This window comes from Nelumbo lutea, chromosome 1 (genome assembly GCF_056320005.1).
Source record: "Nelumbo lutea isolate HS-2025 chromosome 1, American lotus-T2T, whole genome shotgun sequence".
Classification (NCBI taxonomy): domain Eukaryota; kingdom Viridiplantae; phylum Streptophyta; class Magnoliopsida; order Proteales; family Nelumbonaceae; genus Nelumbo; species Nelumbo lutea.
In genome coordinates this window covers 3,335,544-3,362,716 of record NC_142684.1, presented here as the reverse complement: position 1 = coordinate 3,362,716, position 27,173 = coordinate 3,335,544, and the positions used below count along the sequence as shown (strand labels likewise).

At 36.2% G+C, this 27,173-nt stretch overlaps 1 protein-coding gene and 1 long non-coding RNA gene across 2 annotated transcripts in view; one reads left to right on the top strand and one right to left on the bottom strand.

Moving 5' to 3' along the window:
• The first annotated feature begins 4,293 nt into the window (after positions 1–4,293).
• Positions 4,294–11,760, top strand: LOC148873230 (uncharacterized). Its single transcript, XR_016104965.1, has 3 exons — positions 4,294–4,452; positions 4,565–4,605; positions 11,138–11,760. It is a non-coding gene; the product is annotated as an uncharacterized LOC148873230 (long non-coding RNA).
• LOC148873229 (Phosphoenolpyruvate carboxylase family protein) overlaps positions 9,940–27,173 on the bottom strand; it is a 56,050-nt gene continuing 38,816 nt past the window's right edge. The window contains exons 5-8 of the mRNA XM_088964418.1: positions 20,937–21,087; positions 20,429–20,661; positions 10,280–10,316; positions 9,940–10,188 (exon numbers count right to left, since the gene is read on the bottom strand). Coding sequence (XP_088820544.1) covers positions 10,073–10,188; positions 10,280–10,316; positions 20,429–20,661; positions 20,937–21,087 — 537 coding nt within the window. The 3' untranslated portion in view covers positions 9,940–10,072. The remainder of the gene's footprint in view (positions 10,189–10,279; positions 10,317–20,428; positions 20,662–20,936; positions 21,088–27,173) is intronic.

The following is a 27,173-nucleotide window of genomic DNA, read 5'->3' as shown; positions in this document are numbered from 1 at the left end:
GCTTATGAGAGTTATGGTAACTTCCTATGTGTTTCAGAAATTATTACAGGTTTCTCACTTTCGGCAATTTCGCCTTTCCATTGTTATTAGTTTAGGATTTATTCTTTTCAACTACTATCTTCTTGGGAGTAGGGGTGCCCATGAAAAACCAACCGAACCGAGAATATCAAATCGGAAAATATGGTTAACCGAACTGATTGGTTCAGTTTTGGTTTGGTATTTTTGAAAAATCGAACGACTGATTTGGTTTTTGGTTAGCTTAAAAAAACTGGTGTTAACCGAACTGACCTATATATATATATATTTATTTATTTATATGTATATTATATATATTTTAATATATCACATATTTTCTATATATTATATATATTATGTTTATAATAATTTATTTATAAATATATTATATATCATTTATTATTTATAATATAATATTATACATATATTTATATAGTATAATAAATATAAAAACTAAAGAACCAAACCAGTCAAAAACTGAAACTGATGGACCAGTTAATTGGTGGTATCGGGGTTTGGTTTCAATTAAGAGAAATAAAAAAATTGATGGTATCGGTTCGATTTGCAAAAATTGCTCATAGTTCGGTTAACCAAACTGTGGACACCCCTACTTGGGAGTAGTATGTCCGAGGCACAGGGGTAGGGGTGCAAGCCAGGTTTTAGCTCAATCCAGGCTCAACACTAAGAATTGAGCCTAAAACCCTCGCCCGATGAGAGGTGGATTACATCCCAAAGCCCCCGAGTGGTAACCTGTTTGGCCAACTAGTAAGTAATAATCCCTTAGCCTATACATAATCCCACCAACCTGAACTAAGCTTGTTCATCTTTGAAGCACCATTCAAGAGCTTGGCCATTTCCGTTGCTTGTACCTCAGGCAAGGGGCAAGTCACCCATTAAAATTTTCCAACAATGAATGAAAACGGTGTTTTGTAGAAATTCGCTGGTTGAGTTCAAAGGTATCTATCTAGGGTAAAGGCTTTGAAACCTTATCCCCATTCGATGTTTTTAATACCTACTTTTCTCTTCCTTCACCTAATCAACGTTTCGTCCAATAAGAAAACCCTTGCCGATCTCAAAAAATTAAAAGTGGAGTGCACTATGTTGAGAGGTATGAAGGAATAAGGAGTGTGACCTTGAGACTGTTCTCTAGGACATCATAGTAGCCTAGACAGTTACATTTGAGCCTTCTATTCCCCTTTTTTTCCTTACCCTCTGAACCAAAGGCCCCATTTTGTCCTATACCAAAGTCCTTGGGTTCCTACAAAACTAGGCCCCCATCCTAAGGTGTGAAGCAACAGTAAGGTTCTCCCTCATCCTCTTTTAACCCTTAAAATAGCTTTGCTCATTGACCCTTTTGCCCCAAGATGGCCTTCTGGGCACATTGGAACATGCATTGATTCATACAGATGTATTCACCTCTAAACTATGTTGACTTGATCCCGAGGCAACATTTGGTACGAGTACAAATAACAAACTAGTGCGCATTCTCCGGTTCGGGTCTGTAGTTGTTTAGTAACACAGTAAATATACATAAAAAAATGAGTGAAGATTTACAAACTAATTGTACTTTGCATTGAAAAAGAGAGCAAAGTGTTCTTCCTAAAAAATCAACATAACACTTGCATTCATTTCCGATCGAGATAAACAATCCCAACTTTTTGCTCTCTTTAGCAGAACTCGAGATTTCACATCGAGTCCTAGCATAATGGTGGCTTCCAATATTGCACTACAATTTATGATCTCCTTTATTGCTCATTAAATATGCCCATTAATCTCGCATTGAAGCCATTATTGGGTAACTAGTTGCTCTAGGGCTTGAGAGACAAGCTTGTTGGTCATGGTGACTTCCGATCTAGTCATTGACTCATTGTAGCCAATGACAACCTCTGATCTACTTAACTCCTTGCTCAAGTCATTCTCTGATCTCGCTTTATGAAGGGTACTGCCGCTTGCCGCTACTGGAGTTCCACCCTCCCACCTTTCTTGCAAAGTTCAAAATATTGATACATTCGTATGGGCGAATCGATACACATTTTGGTTGTTTTTTTTTTTAATTTTTTTTGCAACTGGTTCAGGGGGGTTAGATCTTCTCTACCCCCTGAACCGGTCAGACCTCTGATACACCCACTGTAGTGATGTATCAGAAGGGTCCCGGAACGATACGTATTGACCGATACGGGCCAATACGTATTGATACTTTGAACCTTGCTTTCTTGAGACTAGCTTCTACTAATGAAGGGAGGTTTGCAAACTCAAAGACAAATGAACCCCATAAACCTCATTCTTATATGGTTAGAGTAAAAACAAAGAAAATATATGAACAAGTTAATATGTTCAAATAGCAACCAAATAGAGATAGGGAGTAGGGTTTCATCATCTTGCTCAAATCATCCCTCTCCAAGTTGGACCCAATGAGCATGGTGGCATCAAGGTTCCAACCCTCACACCTCTCTTCGGACCAGCCTCCTACATATGAGGAGAAGAGACACAGACCCATGGATGACGTAGACCAGTTTTTGTTGCTCCCATTAGTATAAACAAAGTAATAGACAAGAAGGGAAAACCAACGCTGGAGATTACTTTGTCTAGAAGGGCTCTAGGAAACACTCCTTGGAGCTCCAAGCTGTTTGGAACTTATAGCTTCTGATGGTCAGGGATGGAAGACGACACCGATCGAGTGAGGCATTCTCCAACCTAAATCCTTAACACTGGATCAAATGAAAATTGGGGAAAAACACAAAAAGGAGTGAGGATAAATAGGGGTAATGGATGAGAAACGCAAAGAGGGGATGAGGGCGGATCTGCGTTCAATAGCACATATCGAATCCGAAACTGATCCAATAGCACGTATTGAAGATCCAATCCGATCTGATCAAATCTCACAAATGGTGATTTGAATCTAAATCCATTAAAGGATGTTGGATAACTTAATATGATCTGATCCAATTTAACTTCTGAAAATTTTAATAAATTATTAAAAGAAAAAATATAATTTATATAAAGAAAAACAAAAAATATAAGTATTTTTTCAACTACCTTTTTATAAAAGTTTACAAAAGATACAATATAAACATATTTGTAAATAAATATATTAGCAAATATATTAATATATACATGTTTTTTATCTGACCCGAAATTTTGACATAAGCAAATCTGGCAAAAACAGATGATCGGATCCATTTGCACCCTTAATAAAAGGCTTGATGTTCAAGTGTTCACTTTTTTGCTTTTTGTGCAAAACAACCAACCAACTGAAATCAGCACATTATTTTTTCATGAAAAACTTAATCGGTTTTGCATTTAATTGAACCAACAAAATTTGTATTTGTATCCAAATTTTTGTTTTTATACTCTCACCAAACACATCCCAAGTAAATGTAAATAAATTGTTTATACAAGAATCCTAGATAATACATTGTCTTCTTCTTGTACAACTTGCTTAATTGATTTCTTGCTCAACCACTTTCTTCTTACCTTAAAATATGTAGAACCAAACATCTGCACCACAAGCATGTGTTTTGATGATAACAAGCAAATTACAATGAACTGTTGATTGATCATAGTCTTGCACCAAGCATTGGATTGGTATATTCTATCAAGAAGAAAAGTCTCCCCGTAATTCACATATTGTGCTTTTAAGTGTGTCTTGCGAAATTGGATCCGTTTAGAATTCAGATCGAATTCCAATCACCCCCTGATTTGATCCGAAAAAATCCGATCCAATTTGACGTTTCACACAACACATAATATTATATATATAATATTATTTTTATAATTATTGTAAAATAGCACTTGTACCCCATTTTAATATTTTGTTTCAAAAATAATATAATATAATTTTATTAATTATAAAAGTTTAAAATTAGAAATTTAAAAGTAAAGTAATAAACCCTATCACCGAGCAAAAGTACAATGGGATTTGGGAAAATCATGGTTTTTAAAAACGAACTGGTGATCGAACCGGTCAGGGGTCCGGTTACCGTTCGAATGGTCTGACCGTTCGACCCGAATGGGTGGCCCGTTCTGACAAAAAAATAAAAAAATAAAAAAATTAGAAAACGGTCAAAACCGTTTGAACGGTTAACAGGCTGGTTCAGCAGTTTGCTGACCAAAATCAACTGTTTTGAGGGAAAAAATGATTTTAGAGAAAAACATAGGTGACCGGTTCCTGGTTTTTCCGGTCCGACCAGTCTGGTCCGATTTTTAAAACAGTGGGGAAAATAAACCTTATCCAAGACCCATTCTCTTATTCTTCTATCTGTTCTAACTTCCAAACCTGAGAAGAACTGAAGAACCCTAGCCGCCACTATGTTGCTATGTTGCTGACTGCCACCATCACCGGTCGTCAGTTGCGACTTGCCGTTCAGTCTTCACCATCGCCAGTCACCAATTGCCTCGCATACACGTCTCAACCAGTCAACCATCTAAACGCTGCCAGTAATCCTTTGTTTCCCTTATTCTATTTGTTTTTTTTTTTTTTTCATTTCTAAATCCACCAAGATCACCTCGCATGGTCACACCTCACTTATTTTTTGTTCTTCATTTCCAGATCTGAGAGTCCATAATCATTTTTTTTGAAAAGACATAAAAGTGAGTATGAGATTTTTATTTTCTTCATTTCTAGAAGTGTGTTAAATTGCTGATAGTGCACAGGTTATAGGTTAAATTGATGATATTTGAATCGAAAATGCTCAATCAAATTGAATCAGATATGTATAAGATATACGATGAAATGATCTTAATCGAATTCGAACCAATGAATATAAAATCCAACGAATTAGAATTTGAATTCAAATCATATCTATCGAATCTAATTTGAATCTATCCCAATTTGAATCCGATCCGATTCATTTGCATCCCTATATTTATGTTATATATAAAGCACTTAGTTTTCAGAATTCCTCTCTCTCTCTCTCTCATCAAGCTTAAAAAATAATTTTGATTGGATCAAAGTCTCAAATGAACCAGCCTAGGTTAGTAAGAAAATGTAAATCTAGCTAGTTAGGGTAGAAGACATCTGTAAATCTAGCTCATTAGGGTAGAAGACATCTCCTGTAAGTCTAGCTCATTAGGGTAGCAGTCAAGAGACATATTGATTACATTGCCAAACCAAAAACCAAGAGACATCCTTTTTTTTCTCCATGGGTTATACAGTAGTCCGGGGAGGGGAGACATCCAAAACCCTAGTGCAGGCGGGATTTATAGAGGCCTTATCAACCAGCCAGTTGGCACCTTGCAGCAAGAGACATCCCTTGAGGCACAGGAGTGAGGAGACATTCCCTCATCTTGCCAAGCTTTAAACATGTTATCACATGCATTTATTGCCTCTGTTGGCTTATCCAAATGGGACAGAAAGGGCATTTTTTTCTCTTGCAAATTGGTACTTCATTTAATGTGGTTTATATGATAGTACAAAAGGCATGTTAAAAAATGGCTAGTTGGTTTGACCTAGCCCAAGTTTAGCTAATTTGAGCAAAAAATAAAAAATAAAAAATCAAATCAATTGTGCATATAAGAGAAAAGGTTAGACCGAGAGACACTAAAAAACTGTCTTGGATTTTGTCTCTGTCATTGGCGTGTGCCTCGTTAGGCACCGGGCAATCGCATGAATGTACTGCAACTATGTTCACACAGACTCACAATAGATCTAAACACAAAATCACCACAATAGATCTAAACTCAGTAACTGCTCAGCAGCAGTGTTTTATCTAACATCATTAGGCTACTAGCAGGATGCCAAAAGTAATTTACAAATGAAATGGTTGTGGACTTTCCAATCCTTTTTTTTTTTTTTATTCAAAAAAGGGCAATCTTTTAGGTAAAGACCGTGTTTGGATCCTCTATACTTGGGAATATGGGACATGGTTCAAAATTTTGTTACGTGTCAGTCAATATGTATTGTTTCTTCGGATTACCGGCATGGGAAACAGTACTAAATTAATGGTACCATTTTCTTTTGTCATGTTGAAGGTGTATCAACCCCGTATCGGCCACGTATCGGAATGTTTCAATGAGTTTCGGTTGTATATCGGTTGGTACATGACGATTTTACTATTACAGAAACGCAAATAAAAATGACCTTCGAAAGAGGGCTTCTAAACCCATTCCAGAGGTCCTCTTTCTTTTCCCAACCCTCCAGAAAGCTTCTTAACCTTCCTAGAGACTAGCAAAAATCCATCAAAACATCTACAAAATTGAAAAATTCAACAAGTTTTTCAAGTTTGTAAAAAAAGGAGCGAAAATAGGTATATTTTTTCAAAATCTTTTACACTTTCAGCCAATGTTTTTGGGTTTTTTTTTTTAGTTTGGATGCTTAAAAACATCTTTATGTATGTTGATCTACTATTCTTCTGCAAAAAATCCCACTTATTTTGATGTTATATGTAGATCTTTGTGAATATTTGAAGAAATTCCAAAATAGTAAAAAATCTAGAAAAAAAATGAAAATTTTAGGTTTTTTTGTGATCTACTTGCAGAATGTCCATAGATCAATTGAATTTTTTTCTAAATAATTAATTTTTTTATTTTTAATTTTCAGAATAATTATATATATATATATTTCTTTAATTTTATAACCCTATAGGCTGAGTATGTTGTAGAGATAAGGTAGATCTAACATAGTCCATAATTCCATACATCAATATATTCAAATATCATGTGAAAATTTTAATTAATTTATTTTTTTAGATTATAAATATTTATTTATTTCTCTAATTTTTTGCTATGATATGAATTCTAATAATAAATATTTACAGTAAATATATGGATGATCTATTATATCCATATTCCATAAATCCATTCAATTTTTCTGTTACATATTTACTTTTTAATTTTAGTTTAATTTTTAGAATAAAACATGCAAAATAATTATTTGAATAAAAATAAATAATTATTTAGTTTTTAGAAAATTAGAATCAAACATGCAAAATAATTACTTGATCTATTATGTTCATAAACCCATTCAATTTTTCTACTATACATTTACTTTTCTTAATTTTAATTTAATTTTTAGAATAAAATATGCAAAATAATTATTTAAATAAAAATAAATAATTATTTAGTTTTTAAAAAATTAGAATGAAACATGAAAAATAATTACTTGATCTATTATGTCCATAAACCCATTCAATTTTTCTACTATACATTTACTTTTCTTAATTTTAATTTAATTTTTAGAATAAAATATGCAAAATAATTATTTAAATAAAAATAAATAATATTTAGTTTTTAAAAAATTAGAATGAAACATGAAAAATAATTACTTGATCTATTATGTCCATAAGTCCATTCAATTTTTTCTATTACATATTTACTTTTCTTAATTTTAATTTAATTTTTAGAATAAAACATGAAAAATAATATTTGAATAAAATAAATAATTAATTAGTTTTTAAAATGAAACATGCAAAATAATTATTAAAATAATTATTAATTTTAGAATATAAATAATAGATGTCAATGAAGCCATTCAAAAAATATTTGTTTAATTTTTAGAATGAAACATGCAAAATAATTATTTGAAAAAAAAATATTTAAAAATATATAGAAAAAGTGTTTGATTAAATAATTACAAATTTTACATAATTATTTGATTCAATAATTGTTAATTGTTTAATTGGATTGGATAACACTTGGCAAAGTGTTTAAAACAATTAATAAGAATTTGTAACAATATTAAAATATGTTAAAAAATAAAAGGAAATGATATATTTCACATGATAATCTATAATTTGAATGTGAACATAATTATAGATAATTATTTGTAAATTTATGAATTTTTTTGTTAAATTAAATAATTTTAAATTTGTGATTAAATAAGTATATATGATGGATAATTGGTTATTTGGGTAATTAATGATTGCTATTTCTTAAATCATATAATTTATTTAATTACTTGTTAGATTTATGATTAATTGTTACTTATAGGTTCTAACATTAAATTTCTAAATTCTAAATAATTTTTGTGCATCTGCTTTATGGTAGTGTAACACTTTGAATCTGTGAGATTATGACACATTGATACTTAAGAGTTGGGATTTAGAATTTGATCATTTAACCCTTCGACAAGGTACCCAAAAAAAGGAAGAAGAAGATATTTGTTGAAAATATGACACCAAAATATATGGAAATCGATTCCATACAGAATGCAACTATTGTGGGCAAATTGATTCCATTTATGCAACTAAACTTGCACTAACACTCAATTTATTATAGGGTAGGATCTGGTTTTAAATTCTTGGAACTGACCCCACCAAGCTGGTTCCAAGGTCTAAAGGTTTACCGTATCTAAACCAACCCGATGAACTAGCCTTGGTTGGTCATAGTGGAACCAAACTTGGTATTTTGTCAAAATTCTAATGGGCCCAACTTGAAGCCCGAGCCCAAGATAGTGTAAAGTTGGGCCCAAAGCTCGGCCCGTGAATAGGTCTAGTTACAAAGGCCATAGTTTCACTTGACCATTGATCTACTTAAGTGTTTTAATCATTTTTTTTCCATTTTAATATTGGAATGTGTATAGTAAGTAATGCAAAAGTTAATATTTACAAAATTTAAACTATAGTGGTATAGTTTTGAATCATGTATTAATGTATTATGAAAATCTACATATTAAATTACTCAATTTTATCAATAAAGATAATATAAGTTTTAAACTATATATTATATTTATTGAAAATCAAGTTTTTAAAAAACATGTTTCATTTTTTTTAAAAGAAAAAACGGGTTCCATTGGTAGACCTTAAAATCAACCCTGTAACTGCCAAGGACAAAACCGACCTTTACAGGATAGGCTCTGATTCCAAAAACCTAGGCTCAACCCCTACAACGTAGGTTCTAGATTCTGCCATTAAACCAAACCAAACTGGCCCATGGTCACCCCTAGTGCTACTAATTAACCCACTCCATGGTGGAAGCAAAACACTTAACAGTATTTTCTAAAATTGCTGAATCAGTTTTATGGTCAAACCTCCATGTTCTTAATGATCTAAAACAGTATTTCCTAAACACTTAGTATAATATAAAGAGCAGTAGGGGTGAGCAGGGGTGGGGTTGGTTCCAGAAATTTGGAACGGTATCCTACCCTATCAAGATTGGTTCTAGGGTTGGTTAGCCTTGGTGGTTCCAAGATTGGAATTTGTTCTCTAAAAACTTTATTTTCAATAATAATAATAATAATAATAATAATAATAGTAATAATAAATTGAGTAATTTATAGTTCAAACCTTATCATTATGATTTAAATTTTTTAAATACTACTCTCTACATATTAGACAGTATTTTGTGAAGCAAATTCGATTCCAAGACCTGCTTTACCAAGGCCAACCAGGACCAGTTCTCTGGGTCAGTTTGGGTAGAGTAAACCCCAAGACCCTAGAACCGGCCTGAATGGGGTTGGCTCAAAGAGTTTGGAAGGAGATCCTACCTGGTAAGAAATTGGGTTTGGTCTGTTCAAGGTTGGTTCCATTAGCCTTCAAGTAGAATGTACCCATTTGCTCACCCTTCTATGTGGCATGACTATACTAAAAAGAAAAATGCCATTTTCATCCTTTATTATGGAATGCACCAAACTGATGTCATCTGTAATGGTAAAATATCCAGCTGGCAAGTGTGACAACACAGTTGTGCAAAAAAATGCCAAAGGTCAGGTTCGTATCCAGTCCAACCCTTCCAAAACTGACCTTTACATTATACTTAATAATTAATACCATCAGGCTGTGTTTGAAAAAAAAAGGAATTCAAATCCGCATAACCTATCGCTTTAACGTCCTGAAATTTCCAGATATAATAGACACAAATAAAGGATTCTGGACCAATTCCAATTCCTCCTGTTAGATTAAGGTTTATCTTGTCTGTATAGGATTGGAATCAAGAAACAATGATTAAAAGACGAATCGAAGCTGTAAATTTCAGAACTAAAATGGACTATTGTTACTTAACAGCTATCTCATTTTATTGGCTCCAAAGCATATATTCAGTTATCAGTTAACACAGTTGTGCAACCTAGAGATCTTACCTGTTTCATGCTAAGCTAAAGTTCACAATAGATTAATGTAATGATTCATTCCAGAAAAACTTGAATCCTGTCACCTACTGAGTCATTAAAATCCAACAACTTTCCTCCGGTTTCTCCAACTGCATCATCTAATAACGCCTTGATATTTACACCGCCCAAAGCTGTTTAACATAGAAAGGTTACTTTTTCCCTCAATTCCTGAAGTACGAAAAATCAATCACTTGCATTCATTTTACAGTTAAAAAGTAGTACCTGGAACAATATTGGTGATTCCATCCAAGAACCCAGCCTGTAAAAGCAAAATTATGCCTTTTCCATAACATGGTTTTTATATTACAAAGTTGCACTTAAACATGAGAATGCAGAGCATATGATTTCATACAAGGCTGCAGAAGCATTCTAATTATTATATATGCAATATGAAGGCCAACAGGTGCTGAATCCAAGTCTCATAATTTCTGGATGTGCACATGTACATGTGACATTGATGCATTTTACAAAATACTAATATATGTATCTGAGAGTGAAATGCATTTACATTCATTTATTTATGTAGTTAACTAGCTTTGCATGAATCTAGTATGAATCTTTTTATCATTATGGATGTTTTGTGAGCGAAACAAATTAATATAGGGATTTTGGCATTTCTACCCCCATGTTTTAGATATTTTGTATATTTTCTCATATATTTTTGGAAAAAACTGCCCTTAAATCACCTGAAGTTGACAAGAAAAAAGATATTTTTTTCTTTTTGTTTTAATTTAAGAATCTTCTAATTTATGGTTGTCCAATTTAAACCCAAAATGTTCCTCTCTTATAAAAGTAAAAAAATGAACTACGTGAGTGGACCCTGGTAGACTATAAATCCACGTTTTTTTCCAATAATGGACATGGGATACTTTATCCCTTGCATGAGCCCGGGTTTTCCTCTTTTGACTCTTAATTGCACAATCGAGCCAATAAAGAAAATAGATATGAGATTGTATTTCCGGATTTAAGTGATATGGAGTAAGAGTTCTTTCAGTTTGATGTAAGCCGAAGGCCTGTTCAAAAAGTGTGATTAAGGATCCAATTCAACAGCTGTAAAAATGCTGTTTACTGTCCTTTCAGGCTAATTTAATAAATCAAGGGGTGGAAAAGCCTGATGGAGGCGATGAGAATAACATCAAGGAGGAGGAAGAGGATATGGAGAGGGAGGGTATTATGGTTAGGGACAGAAATGTTAAGGGGGAGGTGGAAGAAGCCGTTGGAACCTTAAATACAACTAGAAGATTCAAAACTCAGAAGAGCAAGAGAGCGCAACAACAAATACCAGTTTCAAAGGTTTTTTTTAAGGATAAAAGGAGGAATGTTTGGCCTTGGACCTAACAAGAAAGTAAGGAAATCCAGAAGTGCAGCCAGAAGACAACAGGAAGATGGCAATAAAAAAATTAACAATTTAGATTTGCTGATCTGGCATTCTTTGGGGCTTGTATTGGGTATCGGGTGGGGGTGGTTTTTGTTTTGTTTTGGGTACGATTTGTGCTTGTTTGTTGTTATGTGTTGTTTCTTTCAGCATTGTATGGGGTTTGATTTTGTGTGTCTGGTTTGGCCTATCTGGGTGTCTTAAGCTTTAGTCGGAAGTCTATGGGTGTTTTTATCTTTTTCATTTGGGTGATTGCTTATCACCTTTTCTTGTATCCTTTTTCTATTTTAATTTAATTTAGTTATCTTCAAAAAAAAATAACGGATCAGTGCTGAATCTTTTTTTTTTTTTTGATAATTGTAAGTTTTGTCCTTGTACATATGAATGTGTTGAATCTTGGTGAAGACCCATTGTAACTATAAACTCTCTAAAGTCTCTCCCACTGGAGTTCTAACATTAGTTGTTACCCCTTCATACATATCCTTAATTAGGTCTACATACCTACTTTGCACCCATTTCTTTTCTAAGACCCACCATCCATATTAACACTATAGGAACTTTATCATATGCCTTTTCTAGATCAATGAACACCATATGAAGACCCTTCTTCTTCTCTCTGAACTTTTCTATCAATCATCTCAAAAGAAATATAGCATCCATGGTTGATTTCATAAAGCCAAAATGATTCTCTTTTACATTTGTTTCAAGTCATAATCTTCCTTCAATTATCCTCTTCCAAAGTTTCATAGTGTGGCTCATGAGTTCAATCCTCCTACAGTTATTACGACTTTGTACATCACCTTTTTCCTTGAATATAGGCACCATACTGTTGTCTCTCCAATCATAAAATCTTCTTTTCTTTCACTTCTTATTAAATAGCTTAGTTAGCCATAACAAGCCTACTTCTCCCATACCTTTCTACACTTCTATTGGAATCCCATCAAGTCCTAACACCTTTCCCTTCTTTATCTTATTTAGTGCCTCTTTTACTTCAATAAGTATAACTCTACAAAGGTACGTATTATTTTTAAACTACCAATATTGCTATATTCTCCTCTATTAACACCCTTTCCTTATTGTTCATCTAATAATTTTTCCATCTTTATTTGATTTCCTCATCATTTACCAAGACTTTTTGATCTTTATCTTTAATGCAACTAATGGGGCATGGATGTTTAGACAGCAGATAAGGGAGATTTATTGCTTAGCAAGGGAAGCTTGAGTAATCTTTATTTGGACAAGGTCAGCCAATAGTGTCGCCAATACTTTGGCAAAGCAAGGGACTTAAAGGGAAATATTTTTTTTGGGCTGTACTATAAATCTTGGGATAAAATATGGTCAACACTCATGCTGAGAGTGTTTGGAATTGCATGTTTCCTTTACTAAGGCTACCTTTGGCATTCCTTATTTTAAGGACTTGCCTCCTTTTTGTAGCTAAAAATTCATTGTTCATGGGGCGTTTTTACTGCAAAAAGGAGATAAGTCCTTAAAATAAAGAATGCCAAATGCAGCATAAATCAATGAAAGCTACCGTTTCCAATAAAAAAAAATCTATAATGCAACTAACATGGTTTAAATTTCTACCTTTTCATTCTCTCAGCTTTGCTAGTGTAAAGAGACTGGGCCGAATGGGGCCTAACAGCCTTTCGTGTGATATCTTTTATTTTATCTTTTATTTTATGTTGATGGGCCTCACTTAGTGGGCCTGTTATTTGTTCTTATTTTATTTTCTTTATGTAACTGCCAAGCTGGCCGCCCACTTAAGGGTATACTTGTCATCATCAATTTTTAGAGATTAATAAAATAGGGTTAGAGGAGAAGGGTGATTAATTTCAACTTCTTCTTCTCTTACCACTTCTCTTCGCCATCTTCCTCTCTTATACAGTTATTCAGATTTGTTCTATTCTGCTAATCACTAAGTTTAATCTTGATATTAGAAGACTGATTTACATCTTGGTATCAGAGCAGGTTCAATTCCTCTTCCTTCTTTTTTCTTTGTTCCTGTACACTCTAAAATCAGGAGTGTATGGAGAGATAGGTTCTCTATAGTATAGAGAATCACTTGCCTAGTTGGTAGAAGGGTTTGGAGAGTTTAGTTCTGACCAGATTTTGCTAAGAAGTGATGTTGTTTTGCTGCTGCCCAAAACCCTAGCCAATTAGAGATTTTCAAGGTTTCCAGGAAAAGTGAAGCTTGGGTGTGGCACTCTGTGCTTGGAAGGTGTCTTGTGACTGCTAAAGGAGGGCGGTTCAGGTTTGGAAGAATTTGGGTTAGTGTGGCGCTCTGTGCTGGACGGAGCAAAACCCTAGTTTTAGAAGCACCCAAGTTCTGGTTTGACTTCAAGTAAGTTTACATAGTCAAAATTTTCTGTTCTATGATTTCCATTTGATTAATGGAGGCATACGGAAGTGAGTTCAATTCCTCTTCCTTCTTTTTTCTTTGTTCCTGTACACTCTAAAATCAGGAGTGTATGGAGAGATAGGTTCTCTATAGTATAGAGAATCACTTGCCTAGTTGGTAGAAGGGTTTGGAGAGTTTAGTTCTGACCAGATTTTGCTAAGAAGTGATGTTGTTTTGCTACTGCCCAAAACCCTAGCCAATTAGAGATTTTCAAGGTTTCCAGGAAAAGTGAAGCTTGGGTGTGGCACTCTGTGCTTGGAAGGTGTCTTGTGACTGCTAAAGGAGGGCGGTTCAGGTTTGGAAGAATTTGGGTTAGTGTGGCGCTCTGTGCTGGACGGAGCAAAACCCTAGTTTTAGAAGCACCCAAGTTCTGGTTTGACTTCAAGTAAGTTTACATAGTCAAAATTTTCTGTTCTATGATTTCCGTTTGATTAATGGAGGCATACGGAAGTGAGTTCAAGCAGGCGCCAGTTTCTGGACCCACTTCAGTAGATTCCATTTTGACTGGTGTTACCACAATTAAGCTAGATGGGACGAACTATCTTGTTTGGGCACAATCTATAAAAATCTATGTTTGTAGTAGAGGAAAACTCGGGTATCTCACAGGCAGCAAGGTGAAACCTGAAGAGACAGACCCTAAATTTGAAAGATGGATGCAAGAGAACTATACTGTTATAGGATGGTTAGTCAACTCTATGCAACCCCATATAAGCGAACACTATCTCTGGATGTCTTCGGCTAAGGAGATATGGAACAATGTAACTGAGACCTATTCACAAAAACTGAATGTAGCCAGAGCATACAAATTGAAAAGTGATGTGAAGAACCTGAGACAGGGGGAGAAGAGTGGCAATCTACTACTCTATACTAAAATCCCTATGGCAAGAAATTGATGTGATGGAGACAGTGGTATGGGAGAGTAAAAAGGATGCTGAAATGTATAGAAAGCTAGTGGAGATAAGAGTTTCTCACTCAACCCTGAGTTTGATATTATCAGACAAAACATTTTGGCCAGGGATGAGGTTACTCTTTCATAGGCATATGCTATGATAAGTAGTGAGGAGAGTAGGCGGCAGGTGCAGTTGTAGAGTCCATCTACAGAACATTTTGCACTTGTGGGAATGAAACCCAAGGGCCCTACTGAGAAAAGAGAGCAGATGTGTGAATATTGCAAGAAACCACGACATACAAAAGACACTTGCTGGAAGCTTCATCCTGAACTTCTTCCTAATAGGTTTAAGAACAATAATAACCCTAAGAAGGGCAGTCAGGTGGGAAAATCCAAGACTACTAATGCTGCTACAGTGCCTGGAGGAGGAAGTAAGGAAAGTGAAGAAAAATCAACTATTGAGCAGTTGGCTGCAATGAAGCTGAATCTTGAGAAGTATGGGAGGCTCCTAAATCACCTGGAAGCTACGATTTCTTCAACTCACCCTTCCAACAGTACATCATCTTCATCGGCTTTTGCTCACTCGGGTACTTGTGCATCAAACCATATGACCAGCATCTAACCTGTTTTGCTCATATCACCTCCTCTCTAGGAAAGAGAAAATATCCCTTGCCGATGGGTCCCTTGCCCCCATCTCTGGTAAAGGTGATATAAAGACCTTTGACACCCTGTTCTTATCTTCTGTTCTTCATGTCCCTAAGCTTAACACAAACCTCTTATCTGTTAGTAGCTTAACGAAGTCAATGAATTGCAGCATAACTTTCTTTCCCACTCATTTTGTTTTTCAGGACCTGCAATCTCGGAGGATGATTGGGAGTGGCCATGAGGCGAACAAAATATACTTGCTGGACACACCAAATCAAGCTTTGGGACCACCTCATGGAGTGGCCTTAGAGTCAGTCGTGTCAGAGTTTGTTAACAAAATTTTATTATGTCATTTTTGGTTTGGTCACTTGTCATTTTTTGCTTTGAGTCATCTGTTCCCAGATATGTTTAAAAGAGTGTCTTTATCGAGTCTTCATTGTGAATCATGTGAGCTGGCAAAGCATTGTAGACATTCCTATTCAATTAGCAATAAAAGATCATTTTCTCCTTTCCATATTGTTCACTTTGATGTGTGGGGGCCATATCACATGCCAACCATGGGGGGTTACAAGTACTTTATCCTTTTTATTGATGATTATTCACGTTACACTTGGATTCATGAAATCCAGGGATGAAGTACCAGCTATTGTGAAAAATTTTCATGAACTCATCCTCACCCAGTTTAATACTTGTATCAAAATATTCCGCTCTGACAATGCTAAGGAGTATTTTGAGAGAACCCTCTCCACCTATCTTGAAACTTTTGGGGTTACTCATCAAAGTTCTTGTTCATACACTCCACAACAAAACGGGGTGGCGGAAAGAAAGAACAGACATGTGGTTGAGGCTGCCAGATCCCTCTTATTTGCATCCCATGTCCCTATAAAGTTTTGGGGAGATGTTGTTCTTACTGCTACCTTTCTAATAAACCGTATGCCCTCCTGGGTCCTTGGCTTTAAAACCCATTTTAGTCTTCTCTTCCCGGATGAGAATCTCTTTTCTCTTCCTCTCCGTGTGTTTGGGTGTACTTGCTATGTGCATATTCATAGTCACCAAAGGCACAAGTTTGAACCTAAGACTCATAAGTGCGTGTTTCTGGGATATGCTTCCACACAGAAGGGTTATTGCTGTTTTGATCCAGTTCGTGGCACCCGCTTTGTATTTCGAGATGTCACCTTTGCAGAGTTGACTCCCTTCTTTAGTATTCCTCCTGAGGGGGAGAGATCTGATGAGTACTTTGCTATGTCTCCAGTTGTTCCTCTTCCCATCCCTTGTGAGTCCGATCATGGGGTGTCCACCTCTTCCACTGGACCTACCCCTGATGTCCCTTCTCCCCCTCTTGCTTTTGCTCCTGCTCTCCAAAGGTGGTACCAAAGGCAGAGATTCAGACATGTGTAGGTTGTTTCCACTCCTTCAGAAGAACATCTTGCCACTCCCATCATTCCTGAGGAAATAGGTCAGCCCTCTACTGACTAGACCTGTTCATGGGTCGGGCTGGGCTCGGGCCGAGCTTTTGCTCTTTATTAACATAAACTTTTTAGGCCCGAGCCCGACCCGACCCGACCAACGGGCCTAAAACTTGGGCCCGAGCCCGACCCTCAAAAAAGCCCTAAGTCTGGGCCCAAGCCCGAAGCCCGACTTGGGAGTCTGAGCGCCGATGCCGTCTGAGAGAATGGTGCCTGTTGAGTTCACCGATTCCTGGGAGTCTTAGAGAGAATAGAAACCCAGAAAGTGAGAAAATAGATGACAACAATGCCGTCTAGAGAGAGAGAGAGAGAGAGAAAGAGAGCTCACCGCTCGAGAGAGAGAGAGAGAGAGAGACGATCTAGATTTGGTGGTGCCAGCCGCCAGTGCGGCGGTGCCTGAGTTAGCAGAATGAAAACGGTGTGCCTGAGTTCTGGTGGCACCGACTGAAGAGAGAACTAAGAAGATAGAAGACCTAGTTCTAAGAAGAGAGAAAACTGAGAATGAGAAGAAAAAAGATGAAAACGGTACCAACTAGGAGTCTGAGCGCCGATGCCGTCTGAGAGAATGGTGCCTGTTGAGTTCACCGATTCCTGGGAGTCTTAGAGAGAATAGAAACCCAGAAAGTGAGAAAATAGATGACAACAATGCCGTCTAGAGAGAGAGAGAGAGAGAGAAAGAGAGCTCACCGCTCGAGAGAGAGAGAGAGAGAGACGATCTAGATTTGGTGGTGCCAGCCGCCAGTGCGGCGGTGCCTGAGTTAGCAGAATGAAAACGGTGCGCCTGAGTTCTGGTGGCACCGACTGAAGAGAGAACTAAGAAGATAGAAGACCTAGTTCTAAGAAGAGAGAAAACTGAGAATGAGAAGAAAAAAGATGAAAACGGTACCAACTAGAGAGAGAGAGAGGGAGAGGGAGAGAGAGAGAGAGATCACCGCCAAAGAGAGAGATGACTAGTTCTGGTGGAGTCGGCCGTCGGTGACTGAGTTCACAGGTGTAATTGGGTTCACCGGTTCTGAGAGTTGAGAGGGAGAAATGAGAGTCGCTTCTGAGAGTGAGTGAGAAAGGAGAATGAAAAGAAAAAATTTAAGTATTTAAGGTTAGGGTTAGGTAGTTTAGGAAAAGTCGGGTCGGGTCGAGCTTTTTTAACAAATCCCGAGCCCTGCCTGTAAAATAGTCGGGCTCGGGCTTTTAGGCCCGATGTCAAGCCAGCGGGCTAAAACACATGCTCAAGCCTGTCCGGGGGCCGGCTGGCCCGTCGGGCCACCTGGCCCATGAACAGGTCTACTACTGACCCATCTCAGACTGTTCCAGATCTTGACCTTCCTATTGCTCTTCGTAAGGGCAAGGAGATAAGTGTATCTCCAAACACTTATCTTACAACCTTCTCTCCCCTTCCTACTACTTTTTTCTTGCCTCTGTTTCTTCCCATGTGTTACCCAGGTCTGTATCGGAAGCTTTATCTCAAGCTTAATGGAGGGAAGCTATGATGACCGAACTTGATGCATTGCATAAAAATCATACCTGGGATATTGTGGACTTGCCAGAAGGGAAGGAACCAGTGGGTTGTAAATGGGTGTTTACTATTAAATATCACTATGATGGCTCTGTTGAGAGGTTTAAGGCTCGATTGGTTGCTAGGGTTACACCCAGATGTATGGCATTGACTATCTTGAGACATTTGCTCCTGTAGCTAAGATGACTTCAGTCAGGGTTTTACTTTCTCTAGCAGCTACTTTTGACTGACCCCTACACCAGTTTGATGTTAAAAATGCCTTCTTGAATGAAGAACTGCATGAAGAGGTCTATATGTCTCTACCTCCAGGAGTGTATGGGAAAGAAATGAAAGGCAAGGTGTGTAAACTACACAAATCTATTTATGGTCTCAAACAATCTCCTCGGGCTTGGTTTGAGAGATTTCGAACTACTCTTGTCTCTTTTGGCTACATTCAAACACAATATGATCATACACTGTTCTTGAAGAGAAATGACTCTCTGGTGACTTTCTTGATTGTTTATGTTGATGATATTGTGGTTACGGGTAATGACATTGAAGAGGTCAATAAACTAAAAGCATTTATCAACTCTGAATTTGAAATCAAAAATTTGGGAGATCTTCGGTATTTCCTGGGCATTGAAGTTGCTCGATTTAAGGATGGTATATTCATATCTCAGCGCAAATATGTCTTTGATCTTCTTGCTGAAACTAGTAAACTTGGAGCTAAACCCATCTCCACTCCCTATGATCCTAATCATAAGCTTTTTGCCACAGATGGTGAACTTTTGTCTAATAAGGGAGTGTTTCAGAGACTGCTTGGGAAGTTGTTATACATTTGCATGACTCGGTCAGATATTTCCTATGCAATCGGTGTTATCAGTTAGTTTATGCATTCTCCCAGAGATACTCATCTAGCTGCTGCAGAAAGGGTTCTGTGCTACTTGAAAAGTACTCCAGGGAAAGGTATTCTATTTGCTAAGCATGGTCACATGAATCTGGAAGCCTTTACTGATGCAGATTGGGCAGGATGTATTGATGACAGAAGGTCCACCTCTGGTTATTGTACTCTGGTTGCTGGGAATATTGTGTCTTGGAGGAGTAAGAAACAATCAGTAGTTGCTAGATCCTCAACTGAAGTAGAATACAGGGCAATGGCTCATGGTGTGTCAGAACTACTATGGCTACGATCCCTTCTAGAGGAATTGGGGGTGGACTACGAGAAACCAATGATGCTCTATTGTGACAACCAAGCTGCTATCAACATTGCACATAATCCTGTTCAACATGACAGAACTAAGCACATTGAGGTTGATAGGCATTTCATAAGGGAAAGAGTCTCTTCAAGAGAAGTTTGTTTACCATTTATCACATCAGAAGAGCAATTGGCTGATATCTTGACCAAAGGAGTTCCCAGGGAGAAATTGACACACTATATAAGCAAGTTGGGCATGATTGACATCTATGCTCAGCTTGAGGGGGAGTGTAAAGAGACCGGGCCGAATGGGCCCTAACAGCCTTTTGTGTGATATCCTTTATTTTATCTTTTATTTATGTTGATGGGCCTCACTTAATGGGCATGTTATTTGTTCTTATTTTATTTTCTATATGTAACTGCCAAGCTGGCCGCCCACTTAAGGGTATACTTGTCATCATCAATTTTTAGAGATTAATAAAATAGGGTTAGAGGAGAAGGGTGATTAATTTTGACTTCTTCTCTTACCACTTCTCTTTGCCATCTTCCTCTCTTATACTGTTATTCAGATCTGTTCTATTCTGCTAATCACTAAGTTTAATCTTGATATTAGAAGACTGATTTACATCTATGTACTCCTTTTTCTCCTTCCTTAATGCATAATTTATGGAGTTAAAAGAAAATAGGTAATTCAAAAAAAAGGTGCATCTATCATATTGGATCATTTGATTGGGTTATTTTTTGTTCAACATATATACTAGCATCAGTTAGACAAAAAGTCACCATATGCAGATGTTTTACCATATACCTAAACCATTTAAATTTAAAGAGAATATCAATATGTGTATAACATTCATGGTTCTGTCATGAAGCTATGAATGTAATTCACCCAAGAGGATAGGAAAACATACAGGAATCCTGATATCAAGTTTCTCAAATCCATCCCTTCCGGTGATCTTCACTCTTAATGTGCGGGACCAAATCCCAGAGAATGGACCCCTTGGACCATCTACACCATAGTTATTGTACACATCAGGAGTTATCACTTCAATGACAGGATCCTGCCGACTTTGACCACTTTCTCCAATAACATCTGGTTTGCTCTGCTGTATATTGCATGTATTGCTGCTTGATAGTAAAGAACCTATACTTGAAACAATTAGGAAGAGAAGAGCATATCCATTTGGGCTAATATTCAAATAGTTGGTTTTAATTTGGGATTTGTGCTTTTCAGACTGACTATCTGTGTTTAACCTGGTAATATGCCATGAAATCAAATGATGCACCTCGTTGATCATATCACTTTTCCATGATTTTGGTCACCAGCAACACCAAATTGCTGAAGCCAAATTCCAAATTGATCAAAGATCTTCAACAATAACTTGGGTATTGTGAAATAAAAGATACAAGTTGACTAACCTCTCTGCAGAGAAAGATTATCAATGTTGGTAACATAACGCTCTTCTTCTTCAGAGTAAGCATTAAAACCTAGAATTTCCTTAATTTCTTCAAAAGATGGCAAGTTTCCAGGAGGAGGAATGCGACCACCTTTAATGGCTATAAGTGCATCCTGCAAGTAATAAAATAAACCACTATTGCTAATTCACAGTTAAAAGACATGTTTTAACTCTAGAAAGAATAAGAGCAACATCAGAAAAATTCATTCAATACTAAAGGAAGAGGCATGTGCTTAATTTATTTGAGTCAATTCAAGTTTTGTGCTAGCTACTTCTATATGGAGATTTTAACAATTTACCCCACAAGTTTATACATTTCATAATTAGTACCAAATTAACATCATCTACATTGTACAAAAATCAATTGATTTGGTCACCATCGATAACTCCAGTTTTTCAAGATGTAAATCTTCTATATTTTCTTTTGCTGTTTATGAAATTCCTTAGTTTTTGTACAAGCTGATTTTTGAAAATGTAGGTAAATGTATTCAGAGTACATAACATAATGAATTCAAGATACACTAGATCATAAAGAAAGTAAGGAACAAGTGTAATTATACTGTTCTTAAAATAGTAAAGAATATGGAATAAGCTGGCATTTAAGCCTATTCCACTGTTTTCCCCAATTTCCTTCTCTCCTCTCTTCACACCTCTTCCTTCTTCCTCCTACAATCTAATCTAATAGGTACCATACTATATTTCAACTTGGTATAATTTCATTGTAACATCAGCAACTGTAAGAATGCTCTCTCCTTTCGACAGTTTCAAAGAAGCTTTTAGGTGTTCAAAAACAAAATGTTCAGAGCATCCTTCCCCAATTTCTAAACTTTGTCAGGTACAATGTTTGCTCAGGGAATTCTGTTCTCTTTTGGGAAGATGTCTGGGTGGGAAATTCGGCCCTGAGAGACCTTTTCCCTTCTCTCTACTCTATTTCCTTGTTTAAGAATAAGGTTGTGTCAAATTTTCTCCCCTCCCCCTTTTTGCCTTTGTCTTTAAGTTGGGATTTTGGGTTCTATTGGGGCTTGAGGGATGCTGAATTTGGTGATGTTTCTCAACTTCTTTTGGTTCTTGATAATGCTTGTTTGGATCCTTTACAGTCAGACAAGAGGATTTGATCCCCCCATCCAAAAGGCTCGTTCTCTTGAGCCTTCTTTTTGAAGGCCCTTTGTTCTTCCCCCCCCCCCCCCATCCAAAAGGTTTCTGCAGAAGAAGAAACCTTTTATGTGTTTGTCCCCTAACTGGTGTATTCATTGCAAAGCTAATGGTGAGGACTGCTTCTACTTACTAATTTCCTGCTCCTTTGTTGTTGCTATATGGTATTGGATTTTTGCCTTATTTGGATGCAGGTGGAGTTTGCCCACTAATGTAAGTCTACATTTCGATCCTTCAATCTTGGTATGGCCCACAAAAAGAGGAAGGATCATGTGGAAATGTATCAGAGCAGTTGCACTTTGGACAATTTGGGAGGAAAGAAATGCAAGAATTTTTCAAAAAAATGAACAAGTCTCCCTAATATCAAAGGGTGCATCTTAACAAGAGCAATTCATTGGTTGAATGTTTAAATTTATGTTGATCTACATTTCTTACATTCAAAATCACAATTTTTTTTTTTTTGTGTTATCAGTAGGTTTATGGAAATTTCATGAAGATATTTGGGGAAAATATAAATTAACAAAAAAAATGTAATTTTTTTCTCAGTCTATAAAGACTAAATATGTTTTACATCTATGGATTTATTTATCATATCCATAGAGCAATTGACATTTCTTCTTTAATATATATATTTTTTATTTTTTATTTTTAAATTTAAAAAAATAAATAACAATTAATTATATATTATCATTTGATCACAACAATTGAATATATTATAATTCTATGGATGATCTATCATATGCATAGACCAACTGAAATTTCTTCTTTAATATTTTTTTTATATTTATGTTTTTAGAATTAAAAATAAATAATTAATAAATTATATTTTATCATTTGATCACAATGATTGAATATATCATAATTCTATGGATGATCTATCATATCCACAAAGCAATTGAAATTTCTTCTTTAATAACTTTTTTTGAATATAGTTTATAATGTTTATTTGTTTTTTATAACTTTTGGAAATGAATAATAAATAATTATTAATTATATTTTCACATAGAAGTTGTGCCAATGCATGTTTTATGGTTGGATAGGAGAGTTGGGTTTTTCTCATCCCATAAAACATTAAAACTTAACAATTATAATTTATGAATTATAGTTAAGCATAGGATTTTTAATGAGATTATAATTAGCTATAATTTATTTCTTCATAAAACCATTAAAATATATTAATTTAATGTATATACACCTCAATGAGGTCATATATTTAGTGTTGTTGATGTATTTTTATGATTTATTAAAGTATTTATAGTGTTTCCAAGCGTATCTATGCGTATCTTAGTTTTTCTCCGATACACGTGTATCCAAGGCGTATCTCGATACGTCTCTTAAAATTGCCTTAACGATACACTTGGCATTTCCGATACTTTGAACATTGGGTGTTATAAGTATTGATGCACCTCTGCCGATACACAAAGGTGTATCAATACTTTGAACCATGGGTTCAATACAACATTTAACAATGTTTATGTTGATTAAACCCTAACAAATAAGAAAATAATAAAAAGAAATTAGTACATAAACACATAAAATGAGTATTCTAGTTTAGTAATGCCTATTTTATAATTATAATGTCAAAAAATTAAAAATATAAAAACATTTTATAACATAGTGCACAGAACTACTAGGCAACTGGGCGAGGCAAGCCTCCAAGGGCACCTTGTCACCTAGGTGTCGCATTGACAACTATGACCAAAAGGTTGTGTAAAACTGAATTTTGATGGAAGCAGTCAAGGCAATCCAAGCCCCTCCAATAATAGGAGGGGTTTTTTGAGATGAGGACTGTAATATTTTAGCCTTGTACTCGGGCCCAGTGGGAATAGGAGACTCAAATAGGGTTGAGTTGTTGGCAGCTTTACAAGGTATTCAGATTGTTGGAAGGGTTAGGATCCATCATATGGATGGCTGAACCATGCTAGATGGTTGGGCGAAATTTCAAACATTTCCTAGTCTTTCAAGGAATCAAATTCCCTATGTTTTGAAAAACTGCATTTTTTGAGATCGGCCTTGCACCGAACAGGACCAGATTTGAAACCAAACAAAGAGGGAGATGTATAAATGATACACATACCACACATGTAGATTCCAAGGCGGAAGTTCACACCCAAATCGGTCCTAAAACCAGCATCCACTGAATATGGCGCAATGTTTAGGTGAAGTTGATTTATCAACACAATTTTCAGCAAAACTGAGATCCAACTATTTGGATCGAACTAAGGATGATGAGCCTGACATTCCCTACATTTTTCTTGCAAAAATCAGAGGAAAAATGAACTAAATCAGTCCCAGATAGATGATGTCGAACTGGGAAAAAACAAGGAGACAAAAGGGTGCAAAACAGAAACTACAATAATATGAAGTTGTCTTGGAATGGTCCGCTCCCTCCTCTTTTATAATCTCGTATGGAACTATAATCCAGATCTAAATCAAATATGGACTCTAATTAGAGATATACCTTATCTTCTTATTAGATCGGTGTTTTAAAAGCGCAAGACGCAAAAAAGGCGCAAGGGTCAATTTGCGCTTGAGGTGCAAGGCACAAGGCGAGGCATGTGCCTTTTTAAGCAAGGCGCAAAAATAAAAAAAAAGGCTAAAAATCAAAAACAAATGCCAAAATTTTCAAAAAAATGCAAGAAATTATTAAATATAATATTAATAAAAATATACGTTAATTTTAAAATAAATGTTTTAAAAAACCTATTATCTAATATAAAAATACATAAATATAACATGTAAAGCATATTCAAATGAGAATTTAAAAATAAAATCAAATATATAAAACATTTTCAAGCATATAAAACCCACAATCTCTTTTTTTTTCTCAGTTGCACTAATTCAAGTAGCTAATGTGATGTAAAACATATTACATTCCTAATTCTACAAGCCACCTTTGTACCACGCCCCTCGAGGCAAGCCCAAACAAGTCCACGTTAGGTCTTAAATTCTTAGTTCTCACACAAAAAATAACGATTTTATAATTTTAATTGCTTTTTAAGAAGACATTTTATTAGGATGAATGAATGAACATTACCAAATAGGGAGTTATACTCCGCTCTGGTTTGCTCGCTTCACTCACTCACCAAAGCTTCGAGAACCCCCTATTTGGTAATGTTCATTCATTCATCCTAATAAAATGTCTTCTTAAAAAGCAACTAAAACTATAAAAACATTATTTTTTGTGTAAGAACTAAAAATTTAAGACCTCATGTGGACTTGTTTGGGCTTGCCTCAAGGGGGGTGGCACGGGGGTCCAGGGGCAAAGCCCCCAGCCTTGTCGCTAGACACAAAAAAAGTAAAAAAGCATCAAAGTTTCAAAAGGTGCACGCCTAGGCTAAGGCACAAGGCGCACCAGGCGCACACCAAGCATGCACCTTTTGAAAGGGTTGTGTCTAGGACCTAGGCGAGGTGCCTACCCTGAAATGTGCATCGCCTATGCGCCTGAGGTGCGCCTTTTAAATCATTGTATAAGATTAGGTTCTCCATACCTAGATTCTCCTCATGGCACACTAGCTGAATTAATCATATTAATTATGGGCTTTAGGCCCATCAGCTATAAGGCTCACGACCCAAGGGTGTTGCATGGCCAACTTAGGCCTGATTTGTATGGTGTGGGACCCCACAATGACCTCACATAAGTCCACATGGGTTCAGCCTAGCCTCTGTGAAAAGGCTTGACCGAATTGACTGCTAAGTGCAGTGAACCCCTGAGCACATTACTATGGGCTCAATATGTGCCCAACATTTACACTTAAATGATCATTGGATTCATCCATCCTATGAAGATCCAAGGATAATGGACTTAAGTAAGATAAAACCCATAAAGTAATCAGCCTTGTAATGGTCTCTTACACTTAACCTCTCGACCCATAATGATTACAGCACTGCCCCGACAGGGAAGGACCTCTCCCTGACTACAAGGTGCAATGTCACATTCTCTACTCAGATGGATCCCGAGAACTAAAACCTTTTGCAAATATTTTTCGTAAAACATTAATATATATATATATATATATTTGCAAAACTAAATCTCAAACATAGTTGAAATCCATTGCCGACAGTTTATGTTTCTATCAGAGAGAGTATAAACCTTACCATTCACTTTGTCCGATAAAGGGGCCGATATCACTATGATCATCCACTTAGATGAATTCTCAGACTGCCCAAACATACCTAGGTTTTGACCCTAAATGGATCTCATTGATTTACCATTCACTTTGTCCGATAAAGGGGCCGATCCTATCACTATGATCATCCACTTAGATGAATTCTCAGACTGTCCAAACATACCTAGGTTTTGACCCTAAATGGATCTCATTGATTGGCATATCAAAGACAGCCCAATCCAACACCTAGTGCAATACCATAATCAAGTTTAGAGGTTATGTGTAACTTTTTAGTTTTACCCATCAATCTCCAAGGTCTAGGGTATAACTGGAAAATGGTTCGGGTTCAATGTTTAATCCAAACACACATTGCATGTGCTTCGGGTCTAACCATAGCAGCTGAGACAAGTTGCCCCAACTTCTTTGGCAACACACCAGTGTCAATCTTGGCATGATAAACTCCCCAAGTGCATCCAACGATTGAGAACACTCTAAACTAACACGAGTCTCATAAGTGTATATTTTAAGGGGTAATTACACAAAAACATACCAATATCAACATGGAACAATAATGTAATTTTATTCATTTATAATAAATGTATTTGTACATCAATCTGATTGAATCTAAGGGCATGCACTGTCTAACATAGATCGCTAATCAACTTGGTGTTGAGAACCTTCAAATTGAAGAAGACTCCAAGATCATTGTGGGTTGGTTAACAGATCCAAACTCTCAATCATTTAATGCTACAAGAACCTCTCAATGAAGGCCAGAAATATGAATGTTAGTGTACATTGGGTTGGCGAGTCTATTAATGCCACGACAGATTATCCTTGCTAAACAAGGGGTTATGAGGGAACATTTGTATTGGGCTACCTTTTAATCTTTATTTATAGCGCTATGTGGTTTTTCACATTTTTAAGGGAGGTCACACCTT